General features: G+C 38.7%; 1 protein-coding gene across 3 annotated transcripts in view; it reads right to left on the bottom strand.

Moving 5' to 3' along the window:
- Positions 1-18,328, bottom strand: part of FGF12 (fibroblast growth factor 12) — a 556,824-nt gene that overhangs the window by 212,501 nt on the left and 325,995 nt on the right. For all 3 annotated transcript variants that reach the window (XM_027061187.2, XM_027061186.2, XM_027061185.2), the window contains one exon: positions 3,333-3,443. In XM_027061187.2, coding sequence (XP_026916988.1) covers positions 3,333-3,443 — 111 coding nt within the window. The remainder of the gene's footprint in view (positions 1-3,332; positions 3,444-18,328) is intronic.

The raw sequence follows: 18,328 nt of genomic DNA, 5'->3' as shown, positions 1-18,328 counted from the left end.
AAGTATAAATAAAAATTATTTGCTTTTATTGGAAATTGTTCAATGAAAATATGTATGTATGGGGAGGGGAATCAAAATAAAGTACATTAATTGAAAAACTGGTGAAATCTGAATAACGTCTATAGCTCAGTTAATAATATTGTACCAGTTTTAAGTTCTTGATTGTGATAATTTTACTGTTGTCACATAAAATGATACCCTTAGGAGAAACTGGGTGAGAAGTACATAGGAATATCCTGCATTATTTTGTAATTTTTCTGAAGTCTAAAATTATTTCAGAAGAAAAGTTTAAAAAAAATATTTGGGTGAGTGAAGTATTTAGCCAATGACTCAGAAAAATTTTGCACATATGCACAAGAAGACATCCATTCATTCATTCCATTTTTTTTTCGTTGAGTACTTACTATGCATCAGAGATCATTCTAAAGATAACTCAAAGAGCAAAACAAAATCTCTTCCCTCTTGAAACCTACATTCTCCTGGGAGAAAGATCAAAAACAAACAAACAAACAAACAAACAAACAAACAAACAGCAACGGTGTATGTGTATAGTTTTATATCATGTGGTTATAAAAGCAATGAATACAAAAAAGGGGGGATATCAGAATAGAGAGAGCCAAGGTGAGATGTGTCGTTTTATAAAGGACAGTTAGGGAGGGTATTTTCAATATCTATAAGAAATAGAAATGATAATTATCCACCAAAAAGAGAATGGATAAATACATTTGGGTATATTCATGCAAAGAGATACTTTACAAACATGAACATGAATAATAGAAAGCAAATATATCACCATCTGTGCAGCTCACAACCATAATATAAGGGAGAAAAAGTACATAGAAATTATACAGCAATGCTCTCACTTATACAAAGTTTAAGACATGGAAAACAATATTATGAATGATTTAAGTATACACATATGAAATAAATGTATTTTTAAAACTTCATGGAAATAAAAAATGCTAAATTCAGGATAGTAGTTACATCTGATACTGAAGGAAAGCAGAACTCCATCGGGAGAACATACAGTGGGTTCAAATGCATTTATACTGTTACCTGAATTTTAAGTCAGAGGTTGGGCATCCAGGTAGATTCATCCTAGTCTTGTTATTTTGTATACCTGAACTACTTTTAATACCAATATATCAAAAGGTGAGTGTAGTTGTTTATCTTAAGAAAAAAATATTTTAAATTTATTAATTCAGTTTCTAACAGTATTTGACAAAATGTATCACCCTCAACATGTGTTATGCACAATGCCACTATGCATATATACACAGATAGGCATATATATTTGTACATATATATGTGTGCATACAAACGTATGTTTATAAATATATAGGTATGGATTTACACTAGACACTGACCCAGCATCTGCAGAGAGAGCACTGTTTAATTCTTTGTCTATGAAATGGAGAAGGAAGGATTTTTGTCAGTTGAACTCACATTTTTTGCCCTTGCCCTTCAGCCACAACCTCATGATAAAAGTCATACATCTTCAGGATGCCTGTCTGGGTTACAGCTGCATCCTGTGGAATGAAGTGTGGCTATTTGTCTTACTTGGGGATTAAATCTATTCTCTTCAATTTATAATTTTTCATTTTTTTTAAAAAGTTGAATGGACAATGCTGACAGAAGATATTATTATCTCGAGCTGCCTCATTTTATAGAAAAATAAACTGAGATCCAGGGATACCTCAGAGATAGCAGAGGTGATACAGTGAAGCAATCTCCCTGATTCATTTCACCCATACTAACAGCTTACTAAATCTACATGAAGTAGAGATACAATAGATGAAAACCTTGCATGGAGAGAAAGGCATCCCCATTCCTCGGTACTCAGTTGAAAATGTGAATCATTTAAAGAGTGCATTCCTACAGCCACAAACCAACAATGCAAACCACAATAGGCTAATCAACCACTTTGCAGAAAACTGGGGATGCAATTTTTTATAATAAGATCTTTTCTGTATTGTAATTCATATTTTGCAACATGTAATATTAAATTAACAAAGAATGATTTAGAAAGGGTGGACAAGAACATTTTCACATTTTAGGAGTTGCAGATCTTCCCCCAAATCTTTAATTTTAATTTAAAAGTTATTTCTCCATAGAATATAAGGCTTCTTACATTATCTTAGGCAATTTGGTAGATTGCCACCCTGACCACAAAATTATATCCATCAGAAGACAACTCAATGGGACATATATTTGATGAGTATTTACCATGTGCTTGGCACTAACGATCTAGCAGTGAATCCAAACAAACTTTAGGAAACTATATGGCACCCTGCATAATTTTAAGATAACATGAATTTCCCCCTGGGTATCTGTGTATGATTCTGCAGGAACTAAAAGATATGATGAGTGTGATCACTCTTGGCTCTGAGGCTTATATTCCATTTTTTTTCTGAAATGCAAATATACTACTATGTCATACCTTGATGATTTTGTTTAGTTATTAAACTTGTAAACTCTATACTTGAATTAGTTAAAAACTAATTCCAGGGGTATTATTAAAAAACTTTGAATACGTGGCACTTTATTTTAAAAACTTATAAACAAACTTTCAGGTCTACTAGTCTTTATTATCCTGTTATTACCAATACATCATCATACTATTTTAATATATTTTTCTTTTACAATTAATAATTTGAGGTGCCTGGATGGCTCAGTCGGTTAAGCATCCAGCTCTTGATTTTGGCTCTGGTCATGATCTCATGGTTTGTGAGATGGAGCCTTGGGTCAGGCTCTGCACTGACAGCACAGAGCCTGCTTGGGATTTTCTCTCTCCCTCTCTCTGCCCCTCCCTTCTCATGTTCTCTCTCTCTCAAAATAAATAAATAAATACTTAAAAAAATTAAAATCAATAATTTTGTCATTAAAATGAAATAACATGTAATATACAGATGTATATACTCAATGTTTACCTTAAGAAGTAATTTTGGCCTGCCAGAAATGATGTTTGGAGAATTATTATAAAATGCTCGCTATTTGGTTCTAGGATTAAAACACCATCTTGTGCTGGAAATTCTGCCTTGTTCCTATAAATATTTATCACCATATTGACTATAAACACTGGAATGGGACAATCTTCTTATCCACTGACTATCTGGAACTCTTTCAATTCTCTACCTTCTCATTTAGTGTGTGACCTCTCTCAACTGTGTCTTTACTCTAGGGAGTCACAGCAAAAAGGATAGAAGACAGACACCAGCTTACTAGCAGTTAAACAGTTCAAAAGGCAGCCTGGCCACACCCTAAGACTTAAATACACCAGACCATACATTTGATCATCGTTAACTGGACTGGGAGAAGTTAATGCTCCTTACTGTAGTCGCTGTTTTCGTCCTTGGTCCCGTCAATGGTACCATCTGGGTGCATCTGCAGGAAATATCCCTGCTGGCTGAATAACCTTGTCACAATTCCTTTCAGCTGGGGTTCTGCAAAACAAAATAGAATGGTTATTCAAGTTCTTATTTTGTTTATAAAAATACACACTTGCAAATTGTCCAAAAATTCTCTAAAGTCACAAATGCCAATGGCTTAAATATTGAAATAAGTATATGGAAAAGGGGCATCTCAGTAACATGTCTTTACTCTTCTTTTTCCTTCTAGAGGCAGAGCCATAATACTATGCATCAGGAAACCAAATATAAATAGATAAAAACTAATTATGACTCAGAAAATAAAGAGGCGTGCTAAAAAGTGAATTATTTTTCTTCCTCATGCATCTAATGTCTGACTGCAAGATGCCACCAACTGTATGGTCTCATTCTAGAATCAGTATTTACAACGAACCGCCACTATAAGTCCTAAGTTTCCAGTAGTCAAAAACAGGCCCTGGAAGATTTCTATTTCTGCTGAATATAAACTATCCATTAGAAACTCCTGGGTTTTGAAATTCTGATCAACTTCAGCCAGAAAGAAAGAATGGCTTGGATAAGAACCACAGGAAAAAGCAAAACCCCCACGGCCGTGAGATGTCACTGAAAAGTATGTGAAAATAAATTTCACCTTCAATAAATACTTCACCAGACAGAAGCCTCAGCACTACAAAAGTCATTTTTCCAGTACCAAAAAAAGTAATAAATTCATGTATATTTCTCTAAATATTTCACTAGACGTGAAAGAAGCTGTCCTCACTAGAAGTGACCATTAGAAGTGTTCCTCAGCTTTTATAAACTCCCTACACATTAATACCATCAAACTGAACTTTGTATACCACATTTGGGTTTTTACATATCAGCTACCATAAATATTTAAAGCTTTCTCATTATGGTGCTGGCTGCCAGCGACAATTCACTTTCTATAGCATCACTACCATCTGTGTCTCTACTTCAGCACTGGGCAAATATTAGACTATTCTAACGCATTCCTGAAGTAGCAACATACTATCCTCAAATTCAGCATCATACTGAATTTCAACTGACAGTCAATTTCATTCCTTCAACCATTTATTCAACCAATTACTCCAAATCTCTTTTTTGTCAGACAATATGCTAGGTACTGTGTGTTACACCAAACACACTGATTGATGTGACTACATAAGAATTCTAGTTAAGGATTCAGTGTGTTTAACTCTTTGGGAATAGACCTGCTCTCTATAGCATATGTCTGCGGTTAAACTTTTTCATATATGACTTGATCACACGTGTTCAGGAATATAAGGCACTACCTATATAAATATGTCCTCTTGAAAGTAATCCTAATAAGCAGAGAAGGTACTAAGAAAATTTGGAATAATGAAGCAGGGTTATGAAAAAAAAGAACTGAACTGGAAATGAGGAATTCTGGCTGATGACTATATGTTATATATGTATGTTAAATAAATTTATTTAATTTGTAGGACTATCTAGAAGTCAAACTAAGTGATCTTTAGATCCCTTCTATAAGTATCTATTGACTTGGGGTACATTAGAATCCTCTTCCCTGAGTGATAGCAGAAATCAAGGAATGTTCAGTGTGTTGCCTCCATGGGTCCACCCAATCTGACATATTAGGAACATGCTGGAGGAACACATATCTGGCTAACCTCACTGTAAAACAATATCCTGTGCCGCCATCAAATCCTACCAACGTTTCTAGGCTCAGCTCAAGATCACCTCCTCCAAGAAAGTTTGGCTATCGTAACTGAGGGAAATATATAATTGGGGGAAATAAAAAGAACATGTGTGCCTCTGTCATGAGGCTAACTGACTGACAGGTAGGTGCTAATATGGCATACTTAATTCTATATATGCAGGCAGAAGACCGAGCTTTGAGCCACAATTGCCATGTGCTCCTGAGGAAGTCATTTTACATTTGAGGCTCAGTTTTCATATAAAGGGAAAAAATAACTCCTATGCTAATTATAACTGCTGGGAAATTCAATGAATAAATATAGGTGATAGTATGAATTCAAACCCATAAGAATATAAAGCCTAATTAAGGTCTATTTTCAGTAAAGGAACATACTAAGAACCAACTTTATGTCTTCTGATTTCTGTTTTCGTAAAATATTAATTAAGCTTCTAAGTCATTAAACAATGGGCTACAAGTAGAGGATAGAACAGGATAGAAGGAAAGGGACAGGTTGTCTTATAATTGATATTTTATTTCTAATAAGCTTGATAAGGTCACTTTAAGAAGTCATGTTTGGGTTGGTAATGAGATACATGGCAGCTGAGTCACTAATGCCAGCAGATGATTGCTTTTTTCATGCTCTTTCTGTAGCTGTAATTAAACACTTCTTTTGCTATGGTGAAGCCATCCCTTTGTTGGGGCCCTGGGAATTCAGGTTGGTAACTCCAGTTCAAGATAATGAGCATCAGGCATTTATACTGCCCCCAATTGCCTAGAAGCAGTGCTAGAACCAGCTCAGAGTCCGAGTTTTAATTATGTGATGATCTATGAAAGCACATGTCTTGCACTGTAGATGTTTCAAAGGAGACTTGACCATCTATTGAAAAAATGCCTTGAACCTAGAATGTGTCATAGAAAGCCAGGCCTGTACCCTGATTACCATCTATCAAACGCTATCAATCTTTCTAGGCTCAGCTCAAGTTCTCCTCCATGAAGGCTTAACTATCATAAGTGTGGGTCATTTTTATAACTGAGGGGGGAAAAGAGCTGTTTTATCGTATTTTAAAGAAAGGGATTTAAAAGATGAGACCACTTTTTTGTTATACCTAAAATCCTGGAGGCACTCAATAAATATGCTTTTTATTTGTCAGATTATCCTTAGGGATCTAAGAGATTAATATATTCTATGCTGTCCTCAGGGAGCACCCAGTCTAGTGCATGAAACATATTTATATATAATACTAGTGTGATGTAGGTGTTAAATAAGGGATAGAAGCAGAGTGGCATGATGGCACCAAGGAGTAAGGGACTAATTCTGCCTCAAGGTTGGGTGAAGGAACCTTATCCATCACTTGAAGAGTAAGTGGCATTTTCAGAGTCAAAAAAGAAAAAGAAAAAAAAAACAGAGAAAGAGCATTCCAGACAAATAAACAATGGATATTTTCCAATTTATATGATTCTAAGATAATGTTCTTCTATTATTTTTCTTCTTTTTTTTTAATGAAATGGTGGCTATATTACTAGATGGTGAGGTGGCAGGGATTTGGTTTGTTATCTTTTGTACTCTAAAATGGTGTGGCAAATGCTGCTAGCTTTTCTCCCAAATCCATTTCCTCTTTTTCCTGGGCACCCAGCTAGACCATATGTCCTAGCCTCCCTTGCAGTTAGGTTTGGCAGATGAATGAGTGTCATATGGAATGTAAGTGGAAGTGATGTGTGCCATTTTCAGGCCGGGGCTTTTAAAAGCAAACATTCTCTTAATGCTGGCTGGATTTTGATGACAAAGCCCTAGGGGATGTCAACAAAATAGAAGAATGCTGGGCTTCTGAATAACTGATGGAAAAAAGGCAATAGCCATCAGAAATGCCCACTTTGGACACTTAGGTGTACAAGAAATAAACTTCCATTGGTGATACATAGTAACTTCCTTCCAAAAAGTACAATAACAAAAGGGGGACAGGACAGAGGAACTTCACAGTAGAGAAACCTGACAAACAAAACATTACCTCAGCAAGGTGATCAAGGTTACAATCAAAAGTCATAAATCATACTGATAACATGTACTCTTAATATGATGTGATGAGAATGGCACTTTACCTCTGTGGTCTTCTTCCCTTAAACTCATAACCCCAGTCTAATCATAAGAAAAACACCAGGCAAATACCAACTGAAGGACATTCTACAGAATAGCTGACTAGGAATCCTTAAGTTGTCAAGGTCACCAAAAATAAGAAAAGTCTAAGAAAATGTCATAGCCAAGAGGAGTCTAAGATAGGACAATTAGATGTAATGTTGTATTGTAGATGGGATCCTGGAACCGAAAAAGAACAATAGGTAAAAACTAAGGAAATCTTAATGAATTACAGACTTTTGTTAATCATGAGGTGTCAGCACTGATTTTTTTAAGTTTACTTATTTATTTTGAGAAAGATAGAGAGAGCATGTGTGTGTGTGAGTGTGCAAGCAGGGGAGGGGGAGAGAGAGAGAGGGAGAGAGAGTGAGAGTCCCAAGCAGGCTCCACCAACCCTGTCAGCATAGAGCCCAATGCGGGGCTTGATCTCACAACCGTGAGATCATGACCTGGGCCTAGATCAAGAATCAGATGCTTAACCAACTGAGCCACCCAGGCACCCCAACACTGATTTGTTGATTTTCATAAGTATACCAAACTAATATAAGATGTTAATATGGGAAACTGAGGATAGTTTAAATGGGAACTCTTTGTACTAACTTAACTTTTCTGTAAATTTAAAACCATTCCACAATAAAAAGTTGAGTGATAATTATAGCTACAAAGCAGGTTAGAAATTTAATTCTTAGAGAGGTTGAGTGAGACAGTCGGTAAAGGATAGGAATTCATGTTCAACAATGCTTCCCTTCAGGATGACATGGCACCTTCAACAGAGGTTTGAATTCAAAGCCACTCAGAAGAGCTGTGACATGGAAGAGCTATCTTGACATTCCTGTTGCTTTAGCACATAGTGCTGTGGAACAGTTACCTAAGTATATACTGGAAACCAGAGCAGGTGGACTATGGGGGCCGATCACACATCTCAGGATGACCACTGGACAGCAGAAAACAAAATGAATTTTAGAATTGGAAAGGACCTTGGAATCTCACACTTCCCTTCATCAAAATCCCTTCCTTCATCAATGCCAAAGATTAAAAAATAAATAAATAAGTAAATAAATAAATAAAATTGAAAAATAAACACAAAAGCAAACTTGAGGCTCAGAAGGAAAGTGTCTTGTCCGAGGTCATCCACCTAACACAGAGTTGAGTTAGGACAAGAACTACTCTCCTATACACTGAATGAACATCATTCTTTCCTTTGAAAAAGCAGCTAAGATACAATCCATATCTTGTGCAAGGGAGGGGTTAAGGGACAAAAGGTAAAGAAGAGAGGAGAAGGAGGAGGAAGAGCACTGAGTTGTATGTCAGTTATTGGAGTATAGGGGTAAAAAAGAGAAGAGGCTACAGGAAAGTCTGCAAGAAGTATATACGTACACATATACACACACAATAAATACCTTTGATACCAAAATTAGATTGTATTTATCTAGGGCCAACCTATTCAACATTTGCACTCAAAATTAGAGAAAGTGCCCCATGTAAACACCAAGCTAAAATAAAACTACAACAGCAACCTAAACTTTCTTATGGAAGCCATATCCAGAGACTTAACAGTACTTACTCCAATAACGATGGCTATATTTTGAACCCATCTACTTTGTACCAGGCACTCCCCTAATGATTTTACCCTATTTTTATTTAATACTCACAATAACTGAGTGTGTAAGGTCCTTTTTTCTCATTTTTCAGATAAGATTATGGAGATTCGGAGAAGCTCCCTCACTTGCCCAAAGTTACAGAACTAGTAAATTCGAAGGCAGCTCTAGCTTAAGAGTCTGTGGTCTTGGCTACTCTCCAGCACTGTTCAGTGGCTTTAACAAAGACACTGGCGGGGCGCCTGGGTGACTCAGTCAGTTAAGTGTCTGACTTTGGCTCAGGTCATGATCTTGCAGTTGATGAGTTCGAGCCCCGCGTCGGCTCTGTGCTGAGCCTGGAGCCTGCTTCTGATTCTGTGTCTCCCTCTCTCTCTGCCCCCCTCCCACCTGCTTGGTTTTTTTCTCTCTCTCTCTCTCTCAAAAATAAACATAGAAAGAAAGAAAGAAAGAAAGAAAGAAAGAAAGAAAGAAAGAAAGAAAGAAAGAAAGAAAGAAAGAAAGAAAGAGAAAGGAAGGAAGGAAGAAAGAAAGGCAGACAGACAGACACTGGCAAAACTGGAACACAACCAGATGAAAGGGAGCCAAATAAACAGGGCACAAAGGACTGCCATGTGAAAAATAGCTGAATGAACAGTCCATATGCAGCCTGGAAAAGGGACGACTCCGGGGACATGAGAGCTGCCCTCACTTTCTTAACCGAAGAGAGAAGTAAGAAGAAGCCAATTTGTTCTGAGTGGCTCCACAGGGATAGAACTAGGGCCAATGGGTGAAAGTTACAGGGAGGCAGGTAAAAAAAGAATTTTCTATAAATTGTATTCAAAGAGAGAGGAGGCTGCCCAAAGAAAGAGTGAGTTTTCTATAATGGACAGAAGCAAATAGGGAGAAGCAGAAAAACTCCACATCAGAACAGCTGTGAAGGACACGGATGTCTACAAAAGCTAAGGCATTCTGCATGACAATGCAAGGTCCTCTCCAGCAGCCTGTCCTGGAAAGCTTTGGGATCAGCCAGATGGCCCTCTAAATACAAGTTCACTCCTCTGTTTCTTAGTGTGTGCTTAGGACAGGGAATTGAAAAGATTGTTTACCAAGCATCCTGAAAATGAAGCTCTTTGTAAGTGTTCAACATGGATTGTGGGAGTAATTTGATGGGGTTTTCTAATCAGTCTCTGTGGGTTTAGAAAGGGGGCCTCAGTATTGTGATTTAATGTTGCCACTTAAAGGAACTAAGATTGAAGAGGCTGTTAAATGTGATTCTTGTCAAGTGCTTCTGGGGCCTCACACTGCTGCAGATTTCAAAATTGGACTGTTAGGGTTGGAGACTGTTCATAAACAGATACATTTTGGACCAATCATAGCTAAAGGGTACACACTAGGGCACATTGACATACCATAAATCAAAGCCCCGGACAAATCAGAAATGGGATAAAGTAAGACATTTGAAAGAAGCTAGACCTTATCTGAGTTTTTTAAAACACTGCAAAAGTTACAACCACACTGAGTTAGAGAAATTCATTAAAAATACATATTGTTTAGTAAAAGAGACACAGGATTGAGGCCCTGCCTTCACTCAGCCGACTGCAGGGGACACAGGGAAAGGAGCACCTTGCAGAAGTGAGTGTATAAGGCTGGAGATGAGTCGTCGGGGCCACCAGAATCTGTCCTGTGGGGTAATGGGAGTGACGTCCTGAGCCAAGTCCTCAGTCTCCCCATCAGTCACATGCAGGTGACAGATGCCATGGGCAGCTACCTACATGAGAGACATGAACTCCCTATGTAGCAATAATAATCACAAAGGACTCTGTATCTGTAACTGGATATCAATTTTCTCAATAAACAGATACTAGTGGCACATTTGATTCAAACAACAAGTATTCATTGCGCACTGGGCTTTGTAGAGGTTATTCTTCTAGGCACCAGGGATAACTAGTGATTTGCTAATAAACCAGCTTGTGAAAAACAAAAACAAAAGCAAAAACCACCCCAATGTGATTCTCATGGGGCTAATTTCCACCATGTAAATATTCCCACCATGGTGGATTTACCATGACCATATAACACCACTGAAGGCAGAGCTGCAGCTGGGAAGACATGAGCACAATGGGCTCCAGCACACCACTCTGTTTATAGGAGAATAAGACGAAGCTTATGTTCCAGTAGGAAAATAGAAAATAAACAGATAATTAACATAAGGTAGAGTTCGAGTATAGGTGCTATCTTGAAAAGGAAAGCAATGAAAAGTGATGGAGCATACGGGAGGTGTGTGTCCTATTGTGGACACAGTAGTTAAAAGACGGCAGCCCGGAGCCCTGAATGAAGAGAAGTAGCAAGCCATCGGGGATATCTAGAAGAGCATTAAGGGGAGCCTTCTAGGCATAGGGCACAGCAGTGCCAAGTAATCCTAATTCTTGAAAAGATTAGGAACCATGAGATTAAAGGTTCTCTGAAGATCCTTTGTCTAGACCAGGAGTTGGCAAACTACAGCCCCGCCGCTGCCAATTTTGTAAATAAAGTTTTATTGGAACACAGCCATGCCCATTGATTCACATATTTGCCTATGGCTACTTTCCTGCTACAAAGACAGAGATAAGTAGTTGAAACAGAGGCTCCACAGCCTACAAAGCCTAAAATATTTACCAACTGGCCTTTTACAGACAAAATTTACCAAGCCTTGATCTAGACCCTTGAGCTTCAGTTCCCTCTGCCTGAAATGCACAATCTCTGCCTTCCTCCTCTGCCCAGGACTCCTCCTCAGTTTTCTAGCCTCAGCCTTCTTCTGAGGGCCTTCCTGGCACCCGGAGGCCCAATTAATCACTCCCTCTGCAGAGCTGCCTTGTGCACAGGTTAGGAGAGGGCTCCCCATACGGTTATAGCTGCTGGCCTACCCTGTGTTCTGTCTCTGCTTCGGAACTATGAAGTCCTCACAGTCAGGGACCTTGAATTATTCATCACTCTGTCACAGCATCTAACACTGTGCCAGGCACATAGGAGGTGAGGAAATATGCTGAAAAAAAGAAGTCAATAAGTTATATCTGGGGTTTTTCATTGTCACCTGTAACTTTCAGAGGAGTTCCTCATTTGTAGGGAAGCTATTTACAGTCTTATCATATAATGCCTCCGGCCTTCAGTCTGTGTCTCCCCTTTCTCAGTCTCAACCTTTCCACACTGAACACAGTCTGACAAGCACAGCGGCATCCTCCATAAACTGCATAGTCTCCAAAGCCCTGGGTTGCCTTGCACTTCTATGGAAACCAAGTGACCTTGAGACGGGCAGTCCTTAACCTTCATGCTGTCTCAAAGCTAAATGGAAAGAAAGGGCACGCTTGTCCAGAGTACCCTCTTCACTGAAGCAGTCAGTCTGAGCTAGGAAAGGCAGAAGAGTCAGAGCAGGGAAATTGAGCTAGGATTTAAATGCCAACAGGGATGGGATTTTTGTACCAAACCAATTTTATTCCTCATACTATTAGCCCCCTCCCTCCCAGACTCTTCTCTATAAGATGCTCATGAAGATTTAAAATACTCAACACCATCTATTGGCTTCCAACATGCACTAGGTGCTGGGTACAAAAATGAGTAAGGTGCACTGCCTGCCTTGCAGGCACCCATAGCCTCATCAGGGATACACATACACAACTAATCATTATAGCAATGCACTTGAAAAGTGCTGTCATAGAGGAACAAGCCGAATGCCACAGAATCACAGGCAAGGGATGCTAATTTTACCTGGGTGGGGGTGGGTTCTGAGACAAGAGGTACATAAGAAAGGCTTCAGAGATGAGGCAACATTTTAAACTTAGGCTTGACTAGGCAGGGGGATTTTGCTTTGAGCAGCATCAGCAGGACGATGGCCCAGCTGAGCATGCTTAAGAACTAGGTGAGCAGACAGGTACAGAGTATGGGAAAACAAAGGAGTGTGTGCAGTGGCTGCAGGTGACAGCAGAAGAAAAATATGGGTCCGGGACACGTGAGGTTCCTTAAGCAAAGTTAGTAACTTTTACTTTATCCTTTAAATCAATGATCTCTAAATTGTTTTTATTATGCATCCCTATCTATAAAAGAATTCAGATCCACAGCCTCCATATATCTATATTATTTATAAATTACATGAATGTACTTGTAATTACGTGTATGTTATATGTACAATAATAGTTGTAATAAATTAATGTATAAATAAAAGTTGAAATGCTTAAAGAGACCAACACTAAACAGAAACAGAAGTTAAAATAGCTTCTTCCCATAGGCCACAAGATTGTCTTGATCTACCCACTTCAGATAGGAAAGGCATTAGGCATCAGTGTATGAGGTAATGGGAAAACATTAAAAGACTGTAAGTTTGGGGAGGCATATGAAGGCAGTATTTTAGAAAGCCAAAGTGGGGAACAAGAGAGGAGGATGAATTAGAATGGGTGCACTACGGTCAGGAAACCACCTAGGGAGTGGACTCAGAATAAAGGGCATTAGGCAGGCAGTGATGGTAAGGGTAGAGAGAAGGTGTCAGCCAAGGGCTGACTGTGGTTGGTGGTTTTTGATAGATGATAGCATGTGTAGACTTACTGAAGTTCTAGAAAAATGCATGAACTCTCCATCCCCACACCCAAATCTATCATAGCCTTCTTTTTTATTTGAGAGAGAGAAAGCATGCAAGCAGGGAGTGGGGCAGAGAGAAAGAGAGAGAATTTTAAGCAGGCTCCAAACTCAGCATGGAGCCTGACATGGGGCTTGATCCCATGAACCTGGGATCATGACCTGAGTTGAAATCAAGAGTTGGATGCTCAACCGAGTCACCCATGTGCCTCCAAATCTATCATAGTTTCCTTTTCTCTTTTTTAAATTTTTTTGATGTTTATTTATTTTTGAAGGAGAGAGAGACAGAGCGTGAGGGGGGAGGGACAGAGAGAGAGGGAGACACAGAAGCCAAAGCATGTTCCAGGCTCTGAGCTGTCAGCACAGAACCCAACATGGGGTTCGAACCCGTAAACCATGAGATCATGACCTGAGCTGAAGTCGGAGGCTTAACCGACTGAGCCACCCAGGCGCACCTCTATCATAGTCTTCTAAGAAAGCCCTGTTTAAGTATAGAATACCATGGAAAGTGAGGGTAAAGAAGGCTTAATGTGAACATTCCCACAAAGCCAAATTATTTATCTACCATTGTAAGGATATCCATTCATGAAAGGAAGTTTGACTCTGGTTAACCTCAGAATAATTACTCTATGGTCTTTCTCAGACTGTCACCCAGGGAAATGAACACTGCATTCCAGACAACTCAACAATGAGCTCTGGAGAATGCAGACCACAAGAAATTTCAAACATGAAGACTTTCCTAGAATCTTAATATTTTAGAACCAGCATAGCCATGATCTAAGTCAAGGAGCATTGTATAGACAAAGAAGCAGAACAACAAAAAGGGAAAACCTCATGGCAACACATCTTCCAATCCCTGGAGTCAGGGCTCTTTAATGAGCCATGTGCTGTGCTGTTCTGTGCCCCTTAAAATGGAAATCATTTTTCATCCTCCCAGAAGTATCCTGGCCTTGTCCCACACTACTTATATGGTATCTGGAAAGCTATTTAATTTGTGCATACACATACTTTGCTTCCTGTGAAATTGTTTTAATGAGTAGGAATTGCCTTTTTTTTTAGTTTATTTATTTATTTGTTTATTTAGAGAATGCAAAAAGCAGGGGAGGGGCAGAGAGAGAGAGAGAGAGAAAGAATCCCAAGTAGGCTCAGTGCTGTCAGTTCAGAGCCCGACATAGGGCTGGAACTCATGAACCTTGACATCATGACCTCAGCTGTGCTGAAGAGTCAGATGCTTAAACCCACTGAGCAATCCACGTGCCCAAACTAGGAACTGTTTCTGAAGGTCATTCTAAGGAATTAAGAATACACATGATGGTGTGCTGTATGACCAGGAAGTAGCTCTGCCTGTGTGGTAGGCTTAACTTTCAGACAGAATTAAAGTTGATAGGAAGACCCATGGTTAGGAGTAGGAGCAATGAGCAAACTCTCCTGAGATTTATTCACAGATAACAGCTGTCAAGCATTTACCACATACCCGACTCTTGGTGTGGATTATCTCTCTACATTCTCATAGAAATAATTTAAGGCAGGCATTATAATTGGGTATTTTTTTATAGGTCAGGAAACAGGCTTTACAGAGGTTAAGTCACTTGTTCTAAATCAGACAGGAATAAATGCCAGAACCAGGTGTTGAAGCTAGATCCCCATCCTCATTATACCTTCTCATTGCTAATCATCAGTTGTCACTTAAAGAAGTCTAATATGCTGATACTTCTCTCTTCTTCCTTAACTGTAATCAAGCCACAGAAACAGTAGAAATCTATGGAGCAAGGGACCAGGAATAAATAGCAAACACTCAACTGGAGGTGAAGCCATGACTTTTGGCCCCTTGGTATAAAAAAAAAAAAGATGGGGAGGAAGGGGAGAGGATGTAAACACTTCTATGCATACGAAAGTCTTGTGTAATGAAAGCATCCCCACTTGGCACAGAGAAACATTCTCTGTTACAGTCTTAAAGCCTCTTTTTCAGAGGCACATCTTTTGGCACTAGAAATAAATGAACAGGACACATTATTTGGAAGAGCACAAGCATGGCAGCTTCCTGACATCAGAGAAGCTGCACAATGCTAGGCTTGTCCTAAAACTGTCCTGTATCTCAAAGGAGATCTTTTCATCCAGGTTGGCAGGCCTGGGGAATTCCTTCATACACCACAAATCTAAATTACCTGCAGGTAAAATGCTATTGTTGTAAAATGTGATCTTTGTCTATCATCTTTTTCTACAACATCCACCAAGAAGCATTTGCAGAGTCAAGCAGAGTGAGTTGAAGAGGTAACGATACTTTCTGTGGAAGGGCAGTTTAGCACTCCAAGAGCACATTCATCAGCTTCAACTCAGTGGCAAGTTCAGGCCAGGCAGGCTGGTGTGGTGGGAAGCATGGGCCAAAGGGATCCAGACACCACAGGTCTGATCCCAGCTGTTTGCTCCTCTCCGTCCCCAAAGCCACCACCTTGTCCAGGCCATTGGCAGATCCTGGCTACAATCCTCCAAAAGCTTCTTCACTGACACTCTTCCCCATTTTCCCTTCCAAACCATACTACAGTGGAGGTTATATTTTACAATATAAATTGGATCTTGTCACTCTCCTACTTAAACCATTTAATAGCTTCCCATTTCATTTACAATAAAACGCCAAACCCTCAGCATGGCCTGGAGAGCTTTGTACCATCTGGCTCCTGCCTACCATTCTATCATCATCTCAGTTTACTCTCTCCCTGGCTCACTAAGCTCTAGACACACACGCCTTCTTTTCCTCAGACCTAAGGATCTTTGCACATGCAACTTTCTCTATGTGGATTGAATTCTTCAAGTCGCAGCTTAAATATCACTTTGTAGAGGTCTTGCCTAGGACCCCAATCTATATCTGCCTTCATATTCATATCCATATCCATTTTATATTCATATTCTCTGTCACCACACACTGTTTTCCCCCTTCATAACACTTATCTTGATTTGTAGTTAGAATGTATTTTCTTTATCTGTTTAATATCTACTTCCCCCTCTGGATAACTGGGGAAAACACATGGGCATCCATGAGGGTGAGACCATGTGGTTTTTATCCACTACAATATACCCATATATACCATAGTGCCCACTAACAACATAGGAATACAATACATATTTGTTCAATGAACTGGTTTCCTATCTCTGGATTTAGGTTTCATCTATAAAATGACAGTGTTAGAAGCAGTTCAGTGGCTGCAAGTCAGGATCCCAGAAACCTAAGGGACTCATAAGTAGAAAAAGATACTTATAAGCTATTTTCAATTAGTTCAATTGAAAAGGGGAGGAGTAATTTTGATAGATTATATATATCACCACTATCTACTAATAAAAATTGTTAAAATCCCATTTAAAAATATAATATTCGCAAACATAATAATGCAATTAACTTATTAAAACCTGATATTATAATTCACAAAAGAGAAGTAGAAATACTTATCAAATGTGGATGGTACACTTGTGATGTAAATATGGATTGTACACTGTACCAGGAATTGACTTTGGGATGTTCTCAGGGACCAGTTGAAAGAAACAGAAACAGAAGTACCAGGAACTGCCACGATGATCAATAATGGGGGGCTATTAGGGACACACAGATGAAAAATTCCATGGACAAAAACATGAACCAGCGTTTTCAGACAAGAGTGCTCAGACAATACTTTCAAAGGTGATCACTAATTCCAGACACCAGTGTGTACACACACACACACACACACACACACACACACACACACACACACACACAATGTCTGCTTCTCTCATAACCAGCTCCAAGAAGCATATGTCAGGGTTCAATGTGCAGGGATTGATCTACCCATTAGCTAATGATTCTCCCAAACATTGCAGAGGAGGCTGGCTTGACTTTAATACCCGTAACCTATTTTTAAAAATCAACATTTTCCCATTTATATATGACACATCCTACTAACAAAAGACACGATTTGTCAACAAAATTTTAAATTGCCATATGTTTGGAAAAACAACTAAGCGTTAAGATATATATGACATTATATCTACATGTTACAGAAACAAAAATAGAAAAAGTTTCATTTTTGTTGTTTCAAATCTTGCACTTTGTTCCAATAAAAATAGTTTAATTTTAGGATCTCTGTGTTTTTTGTTTCTAAGTGAAAAGATAAGAGAATAAATGTGGCAATAATTGCAAGTATGCATCCACACAAAACCCATTCTTCATGTGGATCATCTTTATTGTATAAATGGGAAACCAAATTAGATAGAATATTCACAAGATTTTCTCTTTTAACACCAATACTGAGGCCTTAAAAACTTCTCAGTGTGCCATACATGAGCTTTGATCAGTATTTTCAATGTAAGCTTTGGTAAAGAATATCTTGATTATAATTTGCAGATTAGATAATTTTCCGTACTCATTAACTGTTTAATTTATTTGAATTCTCTTTTTTAGCACAAAATGTTTCAAATGCGAAAAATATGGAACTAACAACAGCCCCCAATAGGTGTTTACCATGCCCCAGGGGCTATTAGATGATTTCTGTGCAGAGTATTTACTCATGTAATCTTTATCCCAGGTCTACGAGGTTTCATTTTGTTTTGGTTTGTTTTCTCATTTTGCAGTTCATGAGATTTAGGCACAAGGAAGTCAAGTAATTGTCCAGGTTCCCACATTTCATAAATAGAAGGGCTTTGAGAATTTGAGGCCAAGAAACCTGGACCAGAACCCACCATGCAGACCACCATTCCTTATTGCCTCTCAAACGTCCATGAACTCACCACCCACATTTAACAAATACTAACATATTCCATAATTGCTGAAAAAATTTTTACACAATTAAAACATTATAGTCATCTCCATAATTCCATTCTATTATTTTACTAGTCAGATCCAACCATATTTCTGAATTTGGTATGTAGCCTTCTTGTTTTTATTTTCTATCCCTTTACTTCCTCTGAATGTTTCCACAAAAATATA

The sequence above is a fragment of the Acinonyx jubatus genome, chromosome C2 (genome assembly GCF_027475565.1).
Source record: "Acinonyx jubatus isolate Ajub_Pintada_27869175 chromosome C2, VMU_Ajub_asm_v1.0, whole genome shotgun sequence".
NCBI classification, from domain to species: domain Eukaryota; kingdom Metazoa; phylum Chordata; class Mammalia; order Carnivora; family Felidae; genus Acinonyx; species Acinonyx jubatus.
Note: the sequence above shows the minus strand (reverse complement) of the source record. Positions and strands in the feature narration are given on the sequence as shown.